The sequence below is a fragment of the Spermophilus citellus genome (genome assembly GCF_964194105.1).
Source record: "Spermophilus citellus genome assembly, chromosome: 15".
In the NCBI taxonomy this organism is placed as follows: domain Eukaryota; kingdom Metazoa; phylum Chordata; class Mammalia; order Rodentia; family Sciuridae; genus Spermophilus; species Spermophilus citellus.
Window position 1 is genome coordinate 19912052 of NC_138195.1, and position 26700 is coordinate 19938751.

The 26700-nt window shown below is 39.9% G+C and overlaps 1 protein-coding gene across 2 annotated transcripts in view; it reads left to right on the forward strand.

Annotated features, from left to right (window-relative positions):
• Positions 1-26700, forward strand: part of WDFY4 (WDFY family member 4) — a 250451-nt gene that overhangs the window by 37129 nt on the left and 186622 nt on the right. For both annotated transcript variants that reach the window (XM_081267492.1, XM_081267493.1), the window contains exons 11-14: positions 124-701; positions 6890-6983; positions 25107-25321; positions 26302-26396. In XM_081267492.1, the coding sequence (XP_081123618.1) occupies positions 124-701; positions 6890-6983; positions 25107-25321; positions 26302-26396 (982 nt within the window). The remainder of the gene's footprint in view (positions 1-123; positions 702-6889; positions 6984-25106; positions 25322-26301; positions 26397-26700) is intronic.

Sequence of the window (26700 nt, forward strand, 5' to 3'; positions counted from 1 at the left end):
TCCTATGACTTCTGATGTTTGGCATCAGGACAGAGTGCATGGTATGCTTCGGAGCAGGTGTGCATGAGCTCAGTGTTAACTGCCTCTTGAAGTTCACTCATTTTTATCTCTTTGCTGTTTTAGTCTCTTCTTCGGATCCTAGAGACTCCCAAAGGCCGGGCTGCATTCAGAGTCTCCAGTGGGTTCAACGGGCTGCTGTCCCTGCTGTCTGATCTAGAGGGGTCTCTCCATGAGTCTCCGCTGCAGGCATGGGGGACTGTGACCCCCAGCCAGACACTGGAACTGGTGCTGCATACCCTCTGTGCTGTGTCTGCAGCACTGCACCTGGACCCTGTCAACAGTGACTTCTTCAGGAGGAATGGGCTTTTTGAGAAGCTGGCTGAGGACCTCTACTTGCTGGGCTGTTTTGGGGTCCTGGTCGAAGAAGGACCCTCTCGACACTCTTGGTCTGATACCAAGGCCAGGCCGTTTGCTGATTTCCTGAGTGCTGCCTTTTCCTCCCGCTGCCCACTCCCACCCAGGATTCAGAGGTGCCTCCAGATCCTCAGTTTTTTGGACAGCATGGCCAGTGGTACCCTCCACCTGCGCAGGGACTTGAAGGACTCCCTGAGGGCTGGGCAAGAGTCAGTTGTGGATGTTCAGAAGGGAAACGCCATTAGCAACCTCCAAGGCAACTTCAAGTGGCTGGACCCAGAGGAGAGGTAGAACTTCAGTGCCTTTTGCCATGGAGTCATGAAAGAATCTCTGTCCCCCATTTGTTTCTCACTCAAACATCATGCGCAGGTGTAGTAGGTAGGAAGTCAGATAGAGTTGGGTGGGTAAGAATGTCATGTGACTTTTCTTTAAATCAAATTAGCTCTGACTCCAAGTTTCCTTATCCTTGAAGCTGGTATAAAATTTTGATCTAAGTCAGTTCAGGGTTGGAGGAGACTTGATTCATGTGAGAACCAGCAAGGTTTATGGGATGCCTGGAAGCCAAGGGCAGAACTCAGTGGAGACCTTCTCCTTTGGGATTTTTGTTCCTGGGGGTGTGGTGTTTAGGTCAGATTTCCCTGGGTATGCCTGGCAGCCTGTGCCTTCTGAGGTCCTGTCTCCTCTCCAGAGCACTGCCAGGGGCTGAGGTGAAGTCCTTCAACTGGCAGGACATATGCTGCATTGTGCATCCCAATCACAGAACTCAGCCTGTTCTTTCTGGCTGCTTCCACTCCCCCTAACAAATATAATTGCTCTTCTTACTTCCACAAGCCAGATCCTTCAACCAGCTCAAACTGGCAAAAAAGCTTTTCCTTTAAATCTGTAAAACAGAATTCCACTAAAGAAAGGGAACCTCGGCCCAGAACAATGGAGCCATCCATCTAAGACCTCTGAAACTGTGATCCCCCAAATAAATTTTTCCTCCTGTAATTGTTCTTATCACATTTTTTGGTTATAGCAATTAAAAAGCTGACTATAACATGGGTCATACCTTTTACATTATATCTAAAATCTCTTTGCCTAACCAAAGGTCATGAAGATTTTTTTCCATGCTTTCTTCTAAAAGATTTTTAGGTCTATAATCCATTTGAATTACTTTTTGCATAGGGTGTAAGGTTAGATAGAGATTCATTTTTGGTATATATGGATGTCTGATTTTTCCAAATTCCTTTGTTTAAAATATTATTATGCTCTTTTCACTGAATTGTCTTTGTATCTTTGAAAAAAGTCAATTGGTCATATTTATGTAGTTCTTTTCTGGACTCTATTCCATTGATCTGTGTGTCCAGCCCTTCATCAATACCGTCTTGGTTAGTGTAGCTGTATAATAAATCATCAAATTAACAAATGTGAGTCCTCAAAGTTTATTCTTCCTTTTCAAATTGCTTTGAATTTTACGTCCTTTGCTTTTGGCTGCTCTGGAACCACATAAATGTTAATGATCAGCTTGCTTCTATCTACAAAAATTCTGCTGAGATTTTTACTGAAATTACATTAAATCTATACATCAATTTTGGGAGAATTGGAAATGGAACTATATTAAATCTTTCAATACATAAATGTAGTATATTTCTCTGTTTAGGTCTTTGATTTCTTTCATCAAAGTCTGTAGTATTCAACGTAGAGAGCTCACACTTAAATTAGATTTATATCTGAGTAATCTTTAGTGGGGGGGCACTAATCTAAATGCTATTTAAAATGTTTTGGTTTCTTCATTTTTCATTTCTTTTATAAAGAAATATGATTAATTTTATATATCAACTAAACTTTATACGTATCCTGAGATTCTGCTAAATTCAATCATTAGTTCTACAAATTCATTTAGTTTTTTAAAAACCAGATTCTTTGGGATTTTCTATGAATAATCACAGTATCTGTGAGTAGTAGCGGTTTTATCTCTTCTTTCCAAACTGTATGTTTCAGCATTTTGTTGACTAAGAATGGAGAAAGTGAACATCTTTGACTAAATCTTAGGGAGAAAATCCTCAGTCTTTTGCCATCAAATATAATAATAACTTTTTTTTTAAGTAAATGCCCATTGTCAGCTTATGAGCAATGCCTTATAATTGACTGAGAATTTTTGTCATGCACAGATTTTGAATCTTTCAAATGCTTTCTCTATATTAAATAATATGATCATATGATTTTACTTTAATTTATAAATGTGATAGGTTACATTGACTGATTTTTGAATACTAAATCTGCCTTACATTTGAGGGATAAGCCAAATTGGCCATTACTGTCTTATTTATTTTATATATAAATAGAATAGATTTTCTAATACTTTTTTGGAGTATTTTTGCACCTATGTTCATTAGGGATATTAGAATGTAGTTTTCTTGTACTATCTTTTTCTGCTTTTGAAATCTGAGTAATTCTAATCTCATAAAATGAATTAGGAAATATTCCTTTCTCTTATAGTTTTTGAAATAAGTTGCATAGAATTGGGGTTATTTCTCTTTAAACTGTATGATAAAATTCACTAGTGAAAATATGCTAGGCCTAGAGTTTTCTTTGTGGAAAGGTTTTAAACTATGGATTCAGTTTATGTAATAGTTATAAATTATTCAAGTCATTTATTCTTTCTTGCTTTAGATTTGGTAGTTTGTGGCTTTGAAAGAGTTGATCCATTTCATCTAACTTGTAAAATTTATGTGCATAGTGATTCATAATATTTTCTTATTTTCCTTTTAACATGTGTGGGGTCTATACAGTATTCTTTCTTTCACTCTGATATTGATTTTTGGTGTCTTCTCTCTTTTTCTCTTTAGCTCAGCTAGTGATTCCCCAACTTTCAAAATGTTTTCAAAGAACCAGGTTATCTTCAGTTATTTTCTGTATTGTTTTTCATTTTCTAATTTTATTGATTTTTGCTCTTTATTTTTGCATTTCTTCTACTTGCATTTTTTTTTCTTTTAAAAAATAGTGTGTGAAGATGGAAGCTTCATTTTTTAAATTTGGGACTTTTTTCTTTTGTAATGTTTGCATTTTTTCCTGTGAATTTTAGCAATATCCCACAAATAATTCAATGTATACTCTTTTTTGTTTAAGCTCAAAATATTTTAAAATTCTTCTTGAAACTTTTTATTTGACCCAATTTTTATTTGGAAATATGTTGTTTAATTTCAAGCACTTGAAAATTGTAAAGATGTCTTTCTATTATTTGTTTTTAATTCAATTCTGTGTGGTCTGAGAACATGCTTTGTGGATTTTATTTATTTGAAGTAGTCTGACATTTTTTTTAATGCCACAGGATATAGCCTGTTTAACAAATGTATATTCTGCAATTGTTCAGTGGCATATCTGTAAACATCAATTACGTCACTTGGTTGATAACATCGTTCAGGCCTATAAATTTATTGATTTTCTCTTTGCCTTTTCTATCAATTATTGAGAAGAATGTTAAGATATCCAACTATAATTGGGTATTTGCCATCATGATTTCAGTCATATAAGTTTTTCTTTGTGAATTTTGACTCTGTTGTGAAGTACCTGCACATTTTGAATGGCTATGAATCTTTTAATCATTATGTGATATGAGTTGTTTATTGATGCTAGTTTTCCTCAATCTGAAACTTCTTTCTCTGATCTTAATAGAATTATACCAGCTTTTATTTATTTAATTATTTATTTTTTGCAGAGCTGGCAATGTAACCCAGGATCTCATATATGCTAGGGAAATGATCTACAACTGAGCTACATCCCTTGTCCTTTATTTATTTTTTGATTAGTGTTAGCCTGGTAGCAAATTTTCTATCCTTTTACTTTTAATCTACCTATATCATTATATATATATGTGTGTGTATACATATCCATATACATATCCAATTTTATATATATATATATATATATATATATATATATATATATATATATATATATATATATATACACACATACACACACACACACACATATACATATATGTATTTGGGGGGTTACCAGGGATTGAACTCAAGGACACTCAAATACTGAGCCACATTCGCAGCCCTACTTTGTGTTTTATTTAGAGAAAAGCTCTCATTGAGTTGCTTAGTGCCTCACCATTGCTGAGGCTGGCTTTGAACCCATGATCCTCCTGTCTTGGCCTCTTGCAGATGGGATTGTAGGCATGCACCATCAGGACTGGCTATATCATTATATCTAATAATGGCCTATACTTTGATCTTTATTTTTCATTTTATGACAATATCTATTGATTATTTAATATAATCATTTATGTGTTTTATTTTGGGCCTACCATTTTTGTTTTCTCTCCCCTGCCTGTTTTGTTCTTCTATTTTTCTTTTCTCTTGTTTTTTTTTTTTTTTTTGTGTATGTGTGTGTGTGCATAGTTTGAATATATTCTGGATTTCCATTTGAATTCATGGACATTGATTTTTTTTTTTTACTAATCTTTCTTTGTCTAGTGTTTTTAGTGTTTGCAATAGGGATTAGAATATACACATTTCGGAAAGTCTAATTCAGGTGGATCATAGAAGGCTTACCACTATGCCATTCTTTTTATCCTTATCTAACATGGGCATTACATTTAATGTATTACATTGAATACAATGTTTCTTTCAACCATTATACTTATATTTAATATGAAAAGAAAAAAGCAGTGTGTTATACTTACCCAAATATTTACCATTTCTGTTGCCATTGCTCTTTTTTCATTTCTGGAGTACCAAGTTTCCATCTGTTATTATTTTCATACTACCATCTAAAGAACATTTAAAAATAGTTTTAGAATGAGTCTGATGGCAAGAAATTCCCTTTGTTTTCCTACACCTGGGCATGTATTTATTTTGCCTTCATTCCTGAAGAGTATTTTTGCTGGGTATAGAATTAGTTCTGTGTGTTTTTTTGCAACATTTAAAAAACGTTGCTTCCCTGCCTTGCGTTTTCTCATGAGAAAAATATACCATCATTCAAGTTGTTGTTCCCCTGTATGTGTTCCCCTGTGTGTTTTTCTCTGGTTGCTTTCAATTTTTTTTTCATCTTTTCAGGGCTCATCAATTTGACGGTGATATGCCTGAACATGAATTTCTTTGTTTATTTTTCTTGGTTTTTACTAAGTTTCTTGAATCTTTAAGGTTTTGTGTTTTACCACATGTGAAGAAAGAATGGGTAAAAACTTCTCAAACTTTTTTTCTTTTGCATCAAACTCTTTCTTCTCTCCTTTGAGAATTCAATGACAGGAAAGTTGGATAGTTTGGTAGTGTGACTCATTACCTTGAAACTCTTCATGTTTTAAAAAAATCTTCTTCTTTGTAGTACAGTTTGAAAATGTGGATTCATCTATCTTCAAGTTCATGCAATTTCCTTTCTCATTTTGTTCTCTACTGTCATTTCAGTGAGTTTTATAAAACTTCAGTCACTGTATTCTTCAATTTTTTAAATTTATGTTTTATTCCTTTTTATTATTTGTTTCTTTGTTGGCTTTCTGTCTTTTCATTTGTTTCAAAAGGGTTAATTGCTACTTCTCGGACTTTGGTTAATAATAACTGTTTTAAAGGTTTTGTCTGAAAATTTCAATGCCTGTGTCATCTCAACATTGACATCTGTTGATTGCCTATTTTCATAAGAGATACTGAGATTTCCCTAGTTCATTTTATGTTGACCAATTTCAAGTTGCATCCTGATTATTTTGAATGTTACAAACTCCAGCTACTGCTGGCATTTTATGATGAATGTTGATTATTTTGTTTTAGAGGCAATAAACCTACTAGATTGATTTCTACCCACCTTCTGTGGATCACAGTTCCAGTGTCAGATCAGTTTTCAAGGACTTTGCAACGTGATTTGTATTCCTCAGTTGCCTTGTGCAATAGCCAGCCTTGAGCGGTGGTTTATCTCTAGTTATGGTGAGCTTCCAAAACTTGAGTATAGAGGTGAATGTACAACTGAGAGGTCATGCTTTCTTCATTACCCTCTACTTCATTCTCCATTTATTTTTCAGTGTAGTCACAGACATAGCTCATGAGTTCTATCAGGATTTTAATTGCTTTCAGGGATAGGGCACATCAAACTGTGCTTGCACAATTATGAAGGAATCCAGGAGCCCATGTGTGTATGTGCATGTTTGCTTGTGTGTGTGTGTGTGTGTGTGTGTGTGTGTGTGTGTGAGTGTGTGTGTGTTTGAGAGCTTCTCAATTTCCCACATACTTGGAGAGAAATGAAGAAGGCCAGGAATCAACTTCCATTGAGCATGGAACCCTGTGCCAGGCACTGTGGCTTAGTGTATAAGGGCATCATATTATTAGGAAGAATTTAGCTCAGATGGATCATTCAAGGTCATTTAGGAAATTAAGTGGTAAATTGAGAATGTGGGTCATGGTCTGGCTCAGAAAGAAAGATCCCCAATATTCTGTAAAATGGAGAAGAGATTATGTGCATTCTTATCTGATGTCCTGCTTTCCCCTCTCTGCAGGATGGATGAAGGTGATTCTGTCATCATGCACCCTGGGATGGTGTGCGTCATGGTGAAGCTGCTGCCTCGCTTGTACCATGAAGATCACCCACAGGTACCTATTGAAGAACACCAATATTTTGTCTTTGTCACATGGTTGATCTTTTATACTCCTTCTGGCATGAAACTACTTTTCTTCTTTTTTCCTTCATCCTCAGTACCCTTGATTATCAGAGCCATCTTTCGGTAGTACCTCTTATAGGGAGATATCAGTGTGTATTGGATACCTGACTCATTTGTGCCCAACCTTCCAAGGCCATTCAAAACATCTTGCACCTATTAGCAAAGTGGTCATCTAAACACAATAGGCAAGCAAAATATAACTGAAAATATTCTAACATTTATGAGGCAAGTCTCAGATGCTAAGTATAGCACTGGGCACTGGTGGGACCAGAAGTCCTTTCCCTTCTATGTATTTACCATCCTGTGGATGCTGACTGAGATACCAGCCCTGTGCTCTGTGCGGCACATGTAGGCCTAACTAGAAGGGCATAGGTTGCATCTATGGTGGGGATAAAAGTGGTGATAGTGCAGATGGATAAATAAATGCACTCACAAATGAGTGCACAATTACAAAATAGTGATAATTGATGTTCAGAGGGGGAAACCAGGGTGCCGAGAGAGTTACAGAATGGAGGTGGGCTGCAGACCTAATGTAATCTAGTTTGAACGAAAGGATGGAGGTCAGGGAAGCCATCTTTCAGATGGTGTAATGTATGTAGAGCTCTGAAAGATGAGTAGCCATTAATTAGGAAGGAAGGAGCTTGCTGCAGGCATTTGGGGGCAGGATTAGAATGGAGAGCTGAAAGTGTGGAAGATAGGGTGGGCAGAGGTAGGCTGCAGCCTTGCCGACAAAGTACAGTTTTATCCCCAGGATAAGAAGAAGCTTTTCTCAGATGAGTGAAGAATGGCACTATATTAAATATCTCTGTATTAAAAATATGGCCATAGCTGTTTGATGGAGAATGGGCTGGGCTGGGAGGAGGGGTGGGGAGGAGACAGAAGCTGTGTCTGTAGTGCAGGTAATAAGGTATGATGGAAGCTGGATCTGGGTGGTGTCTGTAAAAGGAGTGAAGAAGGGACTCAAGAGACTTAGTCAGAGATTAGATCAGCCTCCAAAATGAATGGAGTACAGGCTGTGGGAAGGTGAAGAGTCACGGGTGACTCAAGTTTCTATCCTGACAGAACTACCAGCCCCATTGCAGAGAGGCGAACCAGCATGTGTGAATGCTGGAACAACAGAACAAAATGGAAGCTGAGGAAAGTACTCTTGATTTAAAAAGTGAATATCTTAAAAGTTCTGTGAAAGAGACTGGAAGAGTTGAGTAGGAAAAAGCACCACTTTGCATTTATCAGCAGCAGATGAAAAGAATTAATGGAGTGGGGGAGTCAGCATTTCCCAGGCACAATGCTACACCTTTTCACCCTTTGTTTAATCCTCACAGCAGTTTTGTTGAGGACATTCTTGGTTCCATTTTAACCAGCAGGGAAATACAGGTTCAAATAGTTTAAATGACTTTTGAGGATTTCCAGTCTTTGGACCTGGCATTGAACCTGACCTACCTCTTGGCAGTTTTTCAGAGGCCTGTGTTACCTCTAGGATGCAAAGAGAGGTCTGGCTTCGCTTTTCCCAGTAGTTACATGTGAATCAGTATGTTTTGGGAAGAAATGACAACTACTTGTCATTATTAATCAGAGCCTGAAATTGACAGTGGCTTAGTAAGGGTATTGCAAGTCCTCTGAAATTAGTGAGAAAAGTGGAATAGAGGAGGAGAGATCTCAGTGTGTAGGGACTAGTACTGTTTTCCACTTAGGAAAATCTGTATTTGGTGCAGGAGTAGAAAAAGGCCTAATCTGATTTCATATCTGTGTGTCCCTTGTTGACTGTACTTCTTGTTCTGGTTTCAGTTCCTCTGCTGGGGTGTGATGATACAGAGGTTATGAAACCAATTAATAGGGATGTACATGAAATATATTTCACAGGTTTTCTAGAAAAGGAGTGGGCTGCGATAAAAAGTTAACAATAACCATGCCATTATAGTCATGAGACCTTTCAGCATAAGATTAAGATTATATTTGTTGATTGGGTTATTTGTTATCTTATTGTCTAATTTTTTGAGTTCTTTGTATACTCTGGATATTAGGGCTCTATCTGAAGTGTGAGGAGTAAAAATTTGTTCCCAGGATGTAGGCTCCCTATTTACCTCTCTTATTGTTTCTCTTGCTGAGAAAAAACTTTTTAGTTTAAGTAAGTCCCATTCGTTGATTCTTGTTATTAACTCTTGTGCTATGGGTGTCCTATTAAGGAATTTGGAGCCCAACCCCACAATATGTAGATCGGAGCCAACTTTTTCTTCTATCAGACGCAGAGTCTCTGATTTGATATCAAGCTCCTTGATCCACTTTGAGTTAACTTTTGTGCATGGCGAGAGAAAGGGATTCAGTTTCATTTTGTTGCATATGGATTTCCAGTTTTCCCAGCACCATTTGTTGAAGATGCTATCCTTCCTCCATTGCATGCTTTTAGCCCCTTTATCAAATATAAGAAAGTTGTAATTTTGTGGCTTAGTCTCTGTGTCCTCTATTCTATACCATTGGTCCACCCGCCTGTTTTGGTACCAGTACCATGCTGTTTTTGTCACTATTGCTCTGTAATATAATTTGAAATCTGGTATCCCTATACCGCCTGATTCACACTTCATGTTTAGAATTGCTTTTGCTATTCTGGGTCTTTTATTTTTCCATATGAATTTCATGATTGCTTTATCTATTTCTACAAGAAATGCCATTGGATTTTGATTGTCATTGCATTAAACCTATAGAGAACTTTTGGTAATATTGCCATTTTGATGATGTTAGTTCTGCCTATCCATGAACAGGGTATATTTTTCCATCTTCTAAGATCTTCTTCTACTTCTCTCTTTAGGGTTCTGTAGTTTTCATTGTATAAATCTTTCACCTCTTTTGTTAGGTTGATTCCCAAGTATTTTATTTTTTTTGAGGATATTGTGAATGGAGTGTTTTTCCTCATTTCCGTTTCAGAAGTTTTGTCGCTGATATACAGAAGTGCCTTTGATTTATGCGTGTTGATTTTATATCCTGCCACTTTGCTGAATTCATTTATTAGTTCTAGTAGTTTCTTTGTAGACCCTTTTGGGTCTTCTAGGTATAGAATCATGTCATCTGCAAATAGTGATAATTTAAGTTCTTCTTTTCCTATTTTTATGCCTTTAATTTCTTTCGTCTGTCTAATTGCTCTGGCCAGTGTTTCGAGAACTATATTGAATAGAAGTGGTGATAGAAGGCATCCCTGTCTTGTTCCAGATTTTAGAGGGAATGCCTTTAACTTTTGTCCATTCAGAATGATGCTAGCCTGAGGCTTAGCATAGATAGCTTTTACAATGTCAAGGTAAGTTCCTGTTATCCCTAGTTTTTCTAATGTTTTGAACATAAAGGGATGCTGTACTTTGTCGAATGCTTTCTCTGCGTCTATCGAGATGATCATATGGTTCTTATCTTTAAGTGTATTGATGTGGTGAATAACATTTATTGATTTCCGTATATTGAACCATCCTTGCATCCCAGGGATGAATCCTACTTGATCATGGTGCACAATTTTTTTGATGTGTTTTTGTATTCGATTCGCCAGAATTTTATTGAGGATTTTTGCATCTAGGTTCATTAGAGATATTGGTCTGTAGTTTTCTTTCTTTGAGGTGTCTTTGTCTGGTTTCGGAATCAGGGTGATGTTGGCCTCATAGAATGAATTTGGAAGAGCTCCCTCTTTTTCTATTTCCTGACACTTCTCAGAGGAGGATATACAATCAATCAACAAGTACATGAAAAAATGCTCACCATCTCTAGCAGTCAGAGAAATGCAAATCAAAACCACCCTAAGAGGGCTGGGGATGTGGCTCAAGCGGTAGCGCGCTCGCCTGGCATGCGTGCGGCCCGGGTTCGATCCTCAGCACCACATACAGACAAAGATGTTGTGTCCGCCGAGAACTAAAAAATAAATATTAAAAATTCTCTCTCTCTCTCTCTCTCTCTCTCTCTCTCTCCCCCCCCCACTCTCTCTTAAAAAAAATAAAATAAATCCTTTTAAAAAAAAAAAAAACCACCCTAAGATACCATCTCACTCCAGTAAGATTGGCAGCCACTATGAAGTCAAACAACAACAAGTGCTGGCGAGGATGTGGGGAAAAGGGTACACTTGTACATTGCTGGTGGGACTGCAAATTGGTGCGGCCAATTTGGAAAGCAGTATGGAGATTCCTGGGAAAGCTGGGAATGGAACCACCATTTGACCCTGCTATTGCCCTTCTCGGACTATTCCCTGAAGACCTTAAAAGAGCATGCTACAGGGATACTGCCACATCGATGTTCATAGCAGCACAATTCACAATAGCTGGACTGTGGAACCAACCCAGATGCCCTTCCATAGATGAATGGATAAAAAAAATGTGGCATTTATACACTGTGGAATATTACGCAGCACTAAAAAATGACAAAATCATGGAATTTGCAGGGAAATGGATGGCACTAGAGTAGATTATGCTTAGTGAAGCTAGCCAATCCCTAAAAAACAAATACCAAATGTCTTCTTTGATATAATGAGAGCAACTATGAACAGAGCAGGGAGGAAGAGCAGGAAGAAAAGATTAACATTAAACAGAGACATGAGATGGGAGGGAAAGGGAGAGAAAAGGGAAATTGCATGGAAATGAAGGGAGATCCTCATTGCTATACAAAATTACATATAAGAGGTTGTGAGGGGAATGGGAAAATAAACAAGGAGAGAAATGAATTACAGTAGATGGGGTAGAGAGAGAAGATGGGAGGGGAGGGGAGGGGGGATAGTAGGGGATAGGAAAGGTAGCAGAATACAACAATTACTAATAGGGCATTATGTAAAATTGTGGATGTGTAACCGACGTGATTCTGCAATCTGCATTTGGGGTAAAATTGGGGGTTCATAACCCACTTCAGTCTAATGTATGAAATATGATATGTCAAGAGCTTTGTAATGTTGTGAACAACCAATAAAAAAAAGATTATATTGCCCCATAAGATTATATTGCCTAGTGATGTCACAGCTATCTTAGTTTGTATAAGTAAACTGAATGATGTTCACATGGCAATGAAATTAGCTAACAGTGAATTTCTCAAAAATGTATCCTTATTTTTAAGCAACACATGCCTGTATTTCTCTTGATTCTGTGGATCAGCAGGGATGATTTTCTGTTCCATGTGGGACTGACTGGGGCTCCATCACTCATAGAGCTGGCATCTCAGAGAGGCTGGCTCACATGACAAGGGGCTGCTGGGTCAGTCATTGACTCAAGCTTTCAGTAGGATCCCACATTTCTTCTATGTAGCTTTCTCTGTGTCCCTCCAAGTGAACTCTTAGCAGGGCATACAGTAGTGTAGTAGTACTCTCAAGGACACAAAAACAAAAATTCTAGGCACTCTGAAGACTTAGGCTTGTAATACTTCCACAGCATTCTGTTAGTGCAAGTCATAGTCTCAGCTTAGGCTCAGTGTAAGGATATGTAAATCTCCCATACTGATGTGAAAGGTGACGTGTATGTGGGAGAGGGGGACTTGTTGGGAGTCATCTTTGAGAACTTCTTTGGAGGTTTTAGCAGGGAAGCATAGCTACTCACATGCCTTTGACTGAAAACCAGTCCTTCTCGATTGAGGAAGGTGCCCTCTTTGATGGAGTGCACAGCTTCAGGAGGGACACACATGGAGTGGTAAGGGAGGAAAGGGACACCTGCCTAGCCAACTAGATCAGCCAAATCAATCCTGACATCAGGTTCTTGAGGCTCAGGGAAGTTATGTGACTTCTTAAGGTCATGCAGCTGGTGAAGGAAAGATCTGAAACTCTGCTCAGGCCCAAACTGAAAATGTGTTTTGTGAATGAGTTTGCAGCTCTGACAGAATGCAGGGCCATGCATTCTGGGTGTTTTGTCCTTCCAGGTACACTGGCCTTATTGTGAGGATATCTGACTTCCTTGGAGAGATATATATATTATACTTCTTTTTGGTTATATATATGACAGCAGAATGCATTATAATTCATATTATACATATAGAGCACAATTTTTCATATCTCTGGTTGTATACATTCACACCATTTGTGTCTTCATATAAGTACTTAGCGTAATGATGTCCATCTCATTCCACCATCTTTTTTTACCTCCATGTGCCCTCCCTTCCCCTCCTAACCCTTTTCCTACCTAGAGTTCATCTAATCCTCTCATGTTCCCCCTCCCAACCCCACTATGAATCAACCTCCTTATAGCAGAGAAAACATTCAGCATTTGGTTTTTTGGCCTTGGTTGTATTTTATACAATGCAATGTTGTTGCATTGAGAATGACCAAGCCAGTGGTTTGGATGGTCTTGGTAGTCAAACCAATGGATGCATTATGCAAAAATCCACTGCAGTGATGACTGATTAATTGACTGAGTGATGGACAGTGACCTGTCCTGTTGTCTCTTCCATGCATAGAAACTTTGTGGGTGAGGCTCAATGTTTTAATCATTTTTGTGTCACTCTGACCAATATACCTGACCAGATCAACTTAGAGGAGAAGTTTATAGTGGGCTCATGATTCTGGAGGCTCATTGTTCTGAGCCTAGGGTGAGGCGGAGCATCATGGGCAAAGGACTCAGCAGGGATGAAGCAGATGAACTTATGATGGTAGGAAAGTCATGAGATTTTTTAACTTAGGAAGCAGAGAGAGAGAGGAGGGAAGGGACAGCAGGACAGATACACCCTTCTAGGAAAGCCCCTAGTGACCAACTCTGACTATGCCCCACCTATGTATCGTTACCACCCAGTCAGTCCCTTCAAACAAAGATGGACTGATTAGGTTACAATTCTCATAGTCCAGTCATTTTATCTCTGAACATTCCTGCATTAACAGAGGAGCTTTTGGGGGACACCTTGTAACCAAACCAGAGCATTGGATCTCAGGTAAACTCCCACTGTGTGGGAAAGACCTCCTGCTCTTTGCACTTCCTATAATGGTAATTGGACAATTTAGGTATGCAAATAAGAATTCCATTTGGTGTGATGCTTCTTCTCTATTCAGGTCACAGTAAGTAATTTAGGAAAAGTCTGATTCTTCCCCACTGTCTCTCAAATATGCAAATGAAATGTAGTGGTGCATTTTCTCAGATATTTTCTGCAGATGCCAAATCAGCAGCTATTAAAAGTTGGATAATTATAGTGATTAATTTCTGAAAGGAGAGGGCACCTCCTAATAACAAATAGATTAGTAAATCAAATGAGAAATGAGACCACAAAAGAAAATGCTGAAACAAAACTGATTTCCCAGACCCCTGCAGATTTTAGTGCATGAAAAGGAACAAGGAGTCTCAGTAGATGGCAGTATTACTAAAAGGATGGAAAGTGAGTTCCGGCTAAACTCCTGTTGGGTCTGTTGGATGGTTCCTAACATCCTCTACTCTCTACCCTCTTTACATTATTCACACGCTCTTCCTCCTTTTTGGATGAGAAATGGATAGTTTTCCAAGTTGCATATGTCATGTTAGAGACCACTAATTAAATAACCTTATGGTTTTTCTGTTGTGGTTTTAATAGTGGTCACATTAAATTTGTTCCATGCACAACCCAGAAGTGATTTTTTTCCCCCTTCAAAATTCTAGCACTGAAAGCTGCCCTTGGAAACAGATCATCCAGATGATTTTCTGTTTTTGGCATAATCATTCATATTAAAAATTGGGAGGTAGGAATTTTACGTGCACGAGGAAACAGGAAATCCAGCTCAGTTTTCTTGGAGCTGACTTGGCCCCAGAGAAAAAGAACTAATTGGGAACTAGGGTGAGGCGGAGCATCTTTCTGTGTTCAGCAGCTACGTGTGGCAGTAAGGATGTGGTGTGGGCTGGAATTGTGACCAGTCTCAAGCACCACTTCACTTCTTGCAGGGCTGTGGCTTTCCATCAGTTTTCAGCAGAGATGTTTACTTTTGCACATGACATCCATATCTTAGAGGGCAGGAAGCCAGATCCTGATTAGCAGAGGTGGAGCTCTGCCTGTCTTGGAGCAACCAATGGGATGGGTTTGGTGGGATGGATTTGCTTTTGCAAATAATTATGAAACTCCTACTAATACTGGGGATTCAAAGATAAATGTCCCTGGAATTCATAATCTGGGTTTTTGGATGGGTAGTCAGAAGATAGTAGAAGATAGTAAGACAATATCCTGATGAACATAGGAGAAGAAAAGCCACAGATATCTTACAGACACTGGAACAAGGCTTTAAAGAAAAGGCATGTCCATCCACATCAGGTTGAGCAACTCATGAGGAGAAGTAATGAAGATCCATGTTTGGGATTTTACTCAGCTAGGATAGACCATGTGGATTGGTAGGCAGTGAGTGGTCTGAAAATGTTGTAGAAGCTGTGCGTGAAGAGCCTTGAATGCTGAGAGTTGAAGTGTATTTGAGTTACCATCCACCATCTTGGGCACTTTCTGAACACTCACTCTAAGGGGGAATTTCAGGCTCTGAAGACAGCAGAGCATGGCCAAATCTCAGCTGTGCCACTTAACAACCTCAGAGCCATGAGAAGATTATTAAACCACTTGGATCCTTCACTTCCTGTGTGTAGTTTGGGGATCACAGTATCATTGCCCTCATGGTATTATTGGAAGGATTACATGAAGCAAAGCTTGAGTGCTTATGATGAGGAGCAGAACATACACAACAGCTTGGGAGCACATGCTACATGGCATAGCTACAGTGATTAGTTGCCAAAAGTTTTATGAGCACTTTATCATTTAATCTTCATAAGAACCTTGCAAAGTGGATGTCAGTATGAAGATGAAGACTTAAAACTTGCAGCAACTGATAGAGTTAACAACATTGCTAAGTGGTTAATATATTTCCTAATGTGAGATCTGGACTTCCTGCCACCTGCCTGGTTGACTTTCCTGTAGGCAGGTGTAGTCATGGGAGGTTATGGGAAAACAACCACCTGGTCAGACTTAGGCATTGAAGAGACCATTGTCTATCTTCAGTCTGCACCTTACATCATTATTGGGTGTGTTCCAGAGACCTAAAGCCTGCTGTAAAGATTCTGTTGCCATGGAAACTTCCTGCACAGCCTGATGGAACAGAAAGGAGATAGAGTATGGGGTTTCACACATCCATCAACTAATTTGTGCCTAAATTTGGAAAAGGGTTCCATTTTCTGGAATAAGACTTTATTTCAAACACATTGAACTAATCATTTGGGCTTCAAATAACTAAAATATTGACAGTGCTAATAGCCCTGGATAGCATTGCATAAGGGCAGGCTATTTGAAAAGAGCCATTTCCTTCTGGTGGAGTAGGATTCTTGCTTTGTTATAACACAGTAGACATTCCCAAAGTGTCAATTTTATGTGCTCTTTCCGTCTGAGTCCCATACCCCAAATATTCCTATTATTCTTGAGTAGAAAATTTCAGATTCTAGTCAAAATCCACATGACTTCTCAGGGTAACCTCTTAAATAAAACAAATGGATATACTCTTGCATGGAGATGAAGAAGATTGAAATCAAGCTGCAATGGATATGAAATCATGGAGTAGGAATTATAGTTGGAAAGAATGGGCTCTGGCCCAAATATCAGGTGACACTGCTTCTAGTTCTTTTTATTCTCTTTACTTAAATGATTTATATAGGTCTTTTCCTCTGCACCTCAAATTCAATGACTCGAATGTGGCTAGATCACACAGATTGCAGAATTGATGTCTTAGGGCCAGAGAACTAATGGAAATGCATAAATGAAGCCAAGTGTGATAATAGGGAGCAGTAAGGCCTGTGGCTAAAGAGAGGAAATTTGCCCTACCTCAAGTTGGTCACATTTAACAAAGGGGGAAACAAAACAGAAGCAAAACCCAAACTACACCTAGCAAATTAAGCACTTCTAAAGGCCATCAGTTTATGACACTTATAAGACACTAAATCCCCCTTTTTATAAGGAATTTTGGGTGCATTGTTAAAATCATGAGCTTTAGAGGAAGGCCTAGGTTGGAGATAGCAGTTCTTCTCCTCATTAGCCATATGACCTTAAGATATTAATATCATCTCTTAAAGTCTCAGTGTCTTCATCTACAAAGCAGGTATAATAACGTTTTCCTGTTGAGAGGAGTAATAGAGTGTATAATTGTGAAGTCCTTAGAAGAGTCTCTGTACTCGGCGTGTGTCCATCAGACAGATGCTGGCTTCACCATACCCCTCCCCTTGCTCTTCTAGTTTGATAGTCTGTGTTCTAGGTGTCTAAAATATGAAATGCAAGTTAATACATTTTAGCTATAATCCAACTGGCAGATTATTGATAAATTCATAACAGAAAATTGACATTGAACAATATGTCATCTACTTGTGAATCAAAGAACTTGGGTCCTTTCTTCTTCTGCCTTTATCAGTGACTTCAGCAAAACTCTGATGACAGCCAGTATAGCACTGCATGGAGGAGTTAGTTACCTACCAGATGGAAGAAAGGAAGGGAAGGGTCCCAGCCAGCTTGAGCAATGGATCAGAATTCATAAAGTCAAAATTCAGCAGGGATAATCAGGCCTACCCCTGTGTCTAGAAGCATATTCACAAAGTGTGTAAGGCAGAACACGTGAGAGAGTCTCAGTGCTTTAGGAGTAAGGTCATAATCATCCTGAGTGGGGTGAGGACATCACATGGTGAAGTGCATTTTATGGAGGTAGCTGAGCCTGGATTAAAGCTGCAGTCCAGCTGTGTGGTCAGGCACTGAGTTTGGGTACAGCTATGTCAGCCCAGAGGACGCCCAGGAAGTCAGAACCAGGCTGCAAATAGCCCTGGCAGGAAGGTGGTTCACAGAGGGAGACCTACTGGGGAAACAGTGCTCCTGTTTCCAAGCCAGGATTCAGGACCTGGCACGGGTATTGGGGCACTGGTTTGTGTCAGCTCAGACCATTATACTGAATGGGTACAACAGACAGAGGGTAGCCCTGTGATCCGGGTCATTTGTTAGAGGCTGGCTCAGAAATGTAGGGGGCTTCTTAGATTAACTACAATAGAAGTGGTGGGTCTCTAAACAAGAGCAAGGTCAGTGCTGGGTCTCCAAGCTGTCTGGCCCTCCAGAACCAGAAAGTTGAGGTATTCAGGGCTCTGTGCCGCTGTCTTGGATATCTCCCAGGAGCTGGGGTAGGCCAGGACCTGACAGGCAAAAGGACAAATTCCTTTGCCTGGCACCTAAAGGCTCTCATGCTGTGGTTCTGCCCAGAGACCCTCAGACTTTCCCTGAAAGGCTGCTCTCATTGTCACTCCTTGGCCTCTGCACGTGCTAGTCCCTCTTCCGGAAAGGCCACCTCCTTGTTGGCCTAGCTCTTTCCACTATTCTTCAACAGCAAATAGTCAAAATGCTTTTTCTGACTACCTTGTCAGCCTTCTAGGTTAGGAACACTCTCTGTCCTAGAATATCCTGGTAGCTATTGTGTTTGAGGTAGAGCTAAAATGGGAAATAAATGTGAAAGGTCATTGTCTCACAATGCTGTGAAGCTGGAGGAAGAAGAGAAGGAAAGGCAGAAGAGGAAGAGAGAAAGAAAGAAAGGAGAGAGAGAAAGAAAGGAGAGAGAGGAAAAAAAAAACTACCCGTAGTGTGATATTTATCTTGGGTGAAATATTATATTGACATAGTGAGGGTTGGGAAAGTAATTTTTTTTTGGATGGAAGGATATGTGAATTGTCACTTGAGTAATAAGTAAAAACTCAGTAAAAGGATAGATTTGGAATAAATATTCCCAGCCTGGGGTATCAGCCAAAATGGGCATGCCATCATCAGCACATTGATTGTCACTATGGCTGTAGTACTGGGTAGACAAAAGGGGAGGAAGAGAAATGCAGTTGGGAAGAAATAAATATTTTGTAAATTTTTGAGATCCTAGGCTTCTGCTACCAAGAAACCCTGACCATCACACATATAAGATTTGTAAATGAAGGAGACTTTTGGAGCAGGCACTCACATTGGTTATAGTTATCAATCTGTCCAAGTTCTTCAGGGAAGTTAGGCCCTTTAGACATGCATTCTGCTGACTCAATGGGAGTTGAATTCTCTCTTACATCCAAACTGAAAGCACAACCTCCCAAGCCTATAAGGCCACATGGGCAGCACAATGAGGGTATTAGGCTGCTGGGGCTGTGGCAAAATGGAAAAATTCATGCCTGTAAAAAAGGGAACTAATTCTAAGTAAGAGATGGTAAAAACCACTATAACTTGTTGTGGGCCCTATTTATGCCTGGCATCTTGTTTATAGTCTTGGATAATGTAGAGAACATAACACATATCAACGCTCTTCCAAAAATCATCAAATAAAATACATTTCAACCATTTGGAGAAAGCAATTAATCCAAATCCAAGTAATTCAACTAAGTTCCTACTTCTTTCAGTGTCTAGGGGAAACACTATGCTGGGTGGTGGTTTTACCTATAAGTCAGGACAGAATGGTTAATGTCCACAAGATACACTGTGGCTCCCTGGAATAATATCCTAGGCTCCTTGGAAACACTCATCTGTATTAATCCATTTTCTGTTACTGTAACAAAATACCTAATCCTGGATGCTTTATAATGGAAAGAGACTTGTTTAGCTGGAAGTTCAAGGAGTTGATACCAGAATTGGCTTAGCCTTGGTGAGGACCTTGTGGCAGATGGAATCATAGTGGGATTGAGTGTAAAAAGGAGAGATTATATGGTGATAGACTGGATTCCAACGAGAAATATGTTAATGCTTTCTGAGGGCGTCACCCTCAATGACCTAAAGACCTGTCACTAGGCCCTACCTCTTAAAGTTCCCACCTGTCACATTATTACCCTTGGGACAAAGCTTCCAACCTATGAACCCTTTGAGGACAAACCACATTCAAATCAGCACCTCTCCACCAGGACCCATCTTTAATTGTATACCAGGACTATATTAATCTGGAGCAGGAAAGTTGTCAAGAGAGAGCGAGAAAGAAGAATAAATATCCACAGCTGGATAGGATGAACTTGAAGTCTTGACTGTTAAGCAGAGAAAGCAGAAAACTCCTGAAGGCTGCCCCACAATTGCTCTGTGATAATTTGCCTTGCAGGTCCAGTCGCCGGCCAGCCAGGTGACCCCATACTCTTACCACGGAGTCCTAATTGAACCACCATCCCCTTTCCTGCACTGGAAGTAATATGCGTTAGGAAAATCAATCCATTTGTAGGGGGAGAAACCAGACTGGTTTCCTGCTACTGCTCATATTTTCACTAAAACCCCATTTTCCTGGAACCAACATTGAAAAAAACAGCACATTTTATTCAAAACAAGGCAATATTGGTATTGACAGAGCTGCAGTGATAATGAGGACGATCAATTTTCCCTTCTCCATTATGGGGTATTGAGCAACTTTGGAGTAAACTTGTGGCATCATTAGACAAGATCAGCATTTCTCCTTTTTGAAAACTTTTTCTCTTTCTTTTTTGCATATTTAGATTGTAAGTATATCTGCTCTGATGAGGGCAGCCGGGTGGGTGGGGAGAACAAAGCAAAACAAAACAAACAGTCCCCAAAGCAATATGTGAAGTGCTGGTAATAAAAACTGGGGCTCATAGACATTTCTTTTTAATTCTTATTAATAATACATTGTGATGTTATTTTTGCATCTTGCTCCATATAGACTGTCTCCCCAACTCTCACCCCAAATTAAAAGAGTGCAGTTACAGAATGGAATAATCCCAGTTCTGGTAGAGAGAATGCTCAAAGCAAGAGGGCAGATGTTCTTTGTCTGTTGTAACGGCAGTGGAGGAAAAAGGCAGAGGCTATGGTGGATGCAGGAAGAGACAGAACATCAGAAGGCAGTTCTGGAGAAGGAAATCAAGGACATTAGTAGATTTCCACACAGAATAGCTCCTCAAAGCAAAAGTGAAAGAATTGTTTAATGCACATTAATGTGGGCATTTCTACCTTCAGTTTCTGGTCCTTGTTGGGCTGCCCATACGTCTCTGATAGATCAGGCTGGCTGTGCAGAGAACCTGTGTAAAGGGAGGTGCACTGCTATGGTGGCCCAGTTAGTGTATTCCAAGGGTTCACATGCCGGAAGTCTGGTCTCCAGGATGGTGGTGTTGAGAGGTGGTGGGACCTTCAAGGGTGAATCCTAGTGGGAAGTCATTGGGAGTGTTGTCCTTGAAAGGAATTAATGGAATTTTCTTTTGTTTTCCTTCCTCCCTTCCTCCCTTCCTTTCATTCTTTTAATTTCTTTCTTTCGGTGCCAAGGATTGAACCCAGGGTTGCTTAGCCACAGCACCATATACCCAGCCCCGAGCCCTTTTTAAAAATTTTGAGACAGGTCTTACTAAGTTGCTTGGGGCCTTGCTAAGTCACTGGCCTTGAACTTGGGATCCTTTTGCCTCAGCCTCCCAAGATAGTGGGATTACAGGAGAGTGCCACAGGGACCTAGTAGGTTCTCAAGAGAGGGTGGTTAGGAAAGAGTTGTCTTGCCCTTGAAACTCCAGAATTATAAGCTACATAAGCCTGTTTGTTAATGCACTACCCAGCCTCAATTATTTCACTATAGTGACAGAAAACAGATTAATACAAAGATTACCTTCTCCAAGTGATGAGACCTTTCCTTGACATTAGTCAACCATGTGATCAGGCTAACAGCAACATTGACAAAATAGTGATACTTCAGAATAACAAAATGCTGCCCAGAAGGGAAGTACATCTGAAAAGTCATTCTTGTGTGACTTTATCCCCTCTAAATTTTAAATCAGGAGTGTTATTAAATATACCTTAGAAATGGAGACATTGCTGAATGCCATCAGATTGAGGTAAGAGGTACAGGCATTGAGTGTCTGGAAGCAGGTGAGAGGATGTGAGGTGGGCTGTGGCCCCTCTGATCTTTTTAAATTAGGGCATTATAATTATGCCTAGCGTTTGGGTTTTCCTTTCTTCTTCCCACCACCTTTTCTCCCTCCTTTACTGATCTTCCTTTCACTCCTTTATTCATTTATTTTTGATTGGCATTTTATGCATATACATAAAGATGAAATTCCCTTTGATATATATATATATATATATATATATATATATATATATATATATATATATATATACACACACACACATAACATAATTTTGTTACATCCATTTCATATTTTCCTTCCTAGAATTCTTCATTCCTCTCTTTGTTTTCCTTTTTCTACTCCACTGATTTTTCCTATGTCTTTATGATATTTTATTATGATTCCCTCCTTCACCACCTTCTTTTCCTCATTTTGCTCTAGCTTGTGCATATGAGAGAAAAAATTTGACCCTCTATTTTCTGAATCTGGCTTATTTCACTTGGTATGGTTTTCTCCATTTCCATCCATTTACTGGCAATTGCCATTATTTCATTCTTCTTTGTGATTGAATAAAACTCAATTGTGTATATGTACCACATTTTATTGATCCATTCATCTATTGATGGGCATCTGGGCTGATTCCATAATTTTGGCTATTGTGAATGGTGCTACTGTAAACATTGAAGTGGCTATATCACTATTATATGCGAATTTTAGTTCTCTTGAATAAATAGCAAGGACTGGGATAGCTGGATCATATGGTGGTTCTATTCCTCATTTTTTAAGGAATCTTCATACTGCTCTCTAGTGTGGTTGCACTAATTTGCAGTCCCATCAACAATGTATGAGTGTATTTTTTCCCCTCACATCCTTGCCAGCATCAATTATTGTTTGGGTTCTTGATAATTGCAATTCTGACTAAAGTGAGATGAAGTCTTAGTGTTGTTTCAATTTGCATTTCCCTGATTGCTAGAGATGCTGCATACTTTTTCATATATTTCTTGGCCATTTGTGTTTCTTCTTTTGAGAAACTTCTGTTTAGTTCTTTTGCCCATTTATTAATTGAGTTATTTGTTTTTTTGATATTGGGTTTCTTGAGTTCTTTATATATTCTGGATATTAATCCCCTTTCAAAAAATTAGCTGGCAATGATTTTTTCCCATTCCATAGGCTCTCTCTTAATTTTCTTAATCACTTCCTCTTTTAAAAAAATTTGACAGCATCCAAGTTTTGATTTTATTTTTTTATTTTTTGAACTTTAGGGATATTGTTGAGAAAGTTGGTGCTATATCTATATGTTGGAATATTTTTCTTATAGCAATTGCAAGGTTTCTGATCTAATACATAAATCTTTGATCCATTTTGATTTGACTTCTGTGCAGGGTAAAGATAGGGATCTGGTTTTATTCTTCTGCATGTGGATATCCAGTTTTTTCCAGCATCATTTGTTAAAAAGGACGTTTTTTTATCCAACATATGTTTTTGGCACCTTTGTCAAATATCAGATGACTGTAAGTTTGTGGGTTTGTTGTTGCGTCTTCTGTTTCTTTGATCTTCATGTCTGTTTTCATTCTGTTACCATGCTGTTTTGCTACAAATAGCTCTTTTTTGCATTACAATTCTTAATACACCTTTATACCACAATTTATCATATCTCTGATTGTATATAAGGTATGTTGACAGAAAATTCACATACATGTATTTTGTATAATGATGAGGGTCTGTAGCTCTTTACTGTAATTTGTGATCAGATATCGTGATGCATCTAGCTTTGCTCAGAGTCATTTTGGCTATCCTGGGTCTATTATTCTTCCAAATGAATTTTAGAATTGGTTCTCCTACCTCTGTGAAGAATATCACAAATATTGCATTGAATCTATACATTGTTCTGGTAGTACAGCTATTGTGACGATATTAATTCTGCCTATCCAACAACGTGGGAGGTCTTTCCATCTTCTGTGGTGACACTTCAGACACTTCAGAATAATAAAATGATTCCTGGAAGGGAAGTTCATTTGATGAAAAATCATTCTAATGTGACTTCATCCCCTCAAAATTTTAAATCAGAAGTGTTATTAAAGATACCTTAGATGGCTGGGGTTGTGGCTCAGTGGTAAAGCACTCACCTAGCATGGGTGAGGCACTAGGTTTGATTCTCAGCACCACATAAAGATAAATAAATAAAGGTATTGTGTCCATCTACAACTAAAACACTTTAAAAAAAAGATACCTTAGAAATGAGGACATCACTGAAGCCATCTGTTTGAGGTAAGAGGTGCAGATGTTGAGTGTCTGGAAACAGGTGAGAGGATGTGAGGTGGGCTGTGACCCATCTGCATTTTAAAAAAAATCTAGGAAAGATGATGATTCTTTCCCCATACATTTGACTCCATGAAACATATATCTTATAAAATAGTGTTATCAGCCTTTGGAAGAACCCAATTTTGTTTAATTCTCTTCCTTTTTGATAGAAACTTACCCTTGACCCTTTCTTTGTATGGAGACTCTCAAATAATCATGGAGAGAGCATGATGGGATGAGGTGATTCTGAGCATGAGATCCAGGGACAAAGCCAGGCCCTGTCCTTATCATGTGGCCCCATGCAATTAACTTCTCTGAACTCAGATTCCTCTTCTGAAAAATGGGGATGACCGTAGCATCTACTTCAGATTTCCTCACAGGCATAATATAATCATGTTGAAATGCTTAGAGCATGGCTTGGCACATGCAAATACCTGGTAAATATTCTCATCATGGGATAAAATTTGGCACTTAAGGTAAAGTAAATGTCCGGCCTGGAGTCCCTTTTACCTCTAATAGTTCCATAAAATATACTCAGGGCTGCAGGAACCCTGTTCCTCTCCAGAATACTGTCAAGTTCTCTGTTAAAGCATGTCCTATACTGGGCAGAGACCCTGTCTGCTCACTGGCCTCATCTTTATACCATGAATCCCTTGGGAGCAGGGAAGAGTCTTACCCATCTTTAAATACCCAGAAGCAGTGGTTGCAGGACCACTGATACTTGTTTGAAGGACAAGGAGAAGAAAGGAGGTAGGGAGAGTGCAATGAAAGAAAGCTTTCATTGGGGGATATGAGTAGGAGCTCAGGTCTTTTCCTAGGCTGGCCTCCCCCTGTGCCTGCTGTTGCAGATGAGGAGGGATGTGGGAGAACACCTGAGACAGGGGTACGGTGGGCATGAGTTGTGGCAGGGGTCATTAATTGTCCCATATCCAATCCCAGGCCCAGTTGAGAGCTTGCCAGTGTCATCCACAGGATGTCCTACCCTCAAGGGCTCATGGCTTTCTTTGGTTACCTCTTAGCTTTCTGAGGAGATCCAATGCTCCATGGCCAGTCACCTCCAGTCTCTGGTGAAATCAGAGAAGAACCGCCAGGTCATGTGTGAGGCGGGGATGCTCAGGACCCTCATGACCTCCTGTGGCTGGGCCCTCAGCACCAGCAGCAGCCCCTTGCACTCACACCTCATCAGGATTTTTGAAAAGCTTGCTTCCCAAGCCATCGAACCGGATGTGTTAAGGTATCATGGGAGCTAAGAATTACATGCTGCAGAGAAGGGTGATGGGTGCACCATGGACAGTAGGGAGTCTGTTGGACAGGTGTCCTGGTCCCCCTCCAACATTCAACATGGAAGTCCATGGAAAAGCCTTGGGTCTGCTGTGCCATGCACTGGGACCCACAAAGCAGACAGCCCTTCCCATGGAGATGGTGGTCTCTGGAAAGAGGGCTTCAAGAACGTGAAGCTAGAGCTAGCCCTGAGGCCTGGGCAGTACACTTGCAAGGAGAGGAAGGAACTGGACATTGCAAGATCTGTTGGAAAGAGTGGGACTGGGAGGAGTGGCACTGGGAGGGCCTGAGAGATCCAGAGGCTAGTTTGCAGAAAGCTGGGGTGGCAGCACTCCTATTGGGGACCTCCATGAAGTCACATTCTTGGAGAGCCACAGCAAGGAGGGAAGGCACACAGGAAAGCAGAGGTGGAAGACAAAAATCAGAGAAAGGATAGGCTGCATTCTGGAGGGAGGTTGAGTCTCCCAAGACCCTAAACTACCCTGTGGGAGTCTCCAGATAGGGGGCACTGAGAGGGGTCACATACTCAGCAGTTCCCTGCTTATACAAGTCAGGGGGACAGAAGGCTGCCTCTTTCCAGCCAGCAGGCATGGGGTCCAGAGGCTGGGCCAGCCTCTTCAGTCCTGGTTGGATAGGCTGCCAGACCAGCCACCACACTTCGTGCTGGGTAGAAAATTCCTTCAGAAATTTTTATAAAAAATGCACATCACAAGATGGTGCTTGAGGCTCCTAACTTTGCAGGTTCTCTGGTAGCAAGACAGTAACACCCTGTCTCTGCAGTGCTTTAGGAAAGGGCATTTCAAGCCAAGGGGGTAAAGGGATCAAGGGAACACTGGACATCTGGGGGAAGTGGTCTGGATAAAGTGGAAGAAAACTTTAAAATGTGCCTGTAAAATGCGTTCACTTGGTTCTCTTGTATGTTATGATACTCAGACAATTTCTAGGTCTTGGAATTCCCCCACCTCTGTCTGCTACAAAGAAAACCCTTGATTCTTCTCAATGTCATGGAGGCCCCCCTGGACACTCAGGTGAGGAGGGGGAATAACTGGGGGAATAACAGTTCAGGGCTGATTAGGGGGATTAGAGGCAAAATGACAGGGTGATGCCCTGTGTCAGGCCTGCTACTTGGGGGGGGGTGACATTGAAAACAAAGTCATGTACACCTTCAATGTATTATCACATAGGGCACTGAAAAGGATCCAGTTTAGAGAAAGAATGAAAAATCAGTCTTGGAACTGGTTGCCATAGGTGGGAGCTGAAAACTCTCAGGGAGACAGCTTGCTGTGGAAGACTGCAGGTTAGTGAGCCTGTGCAAAGTCCCAGCAAGTAACT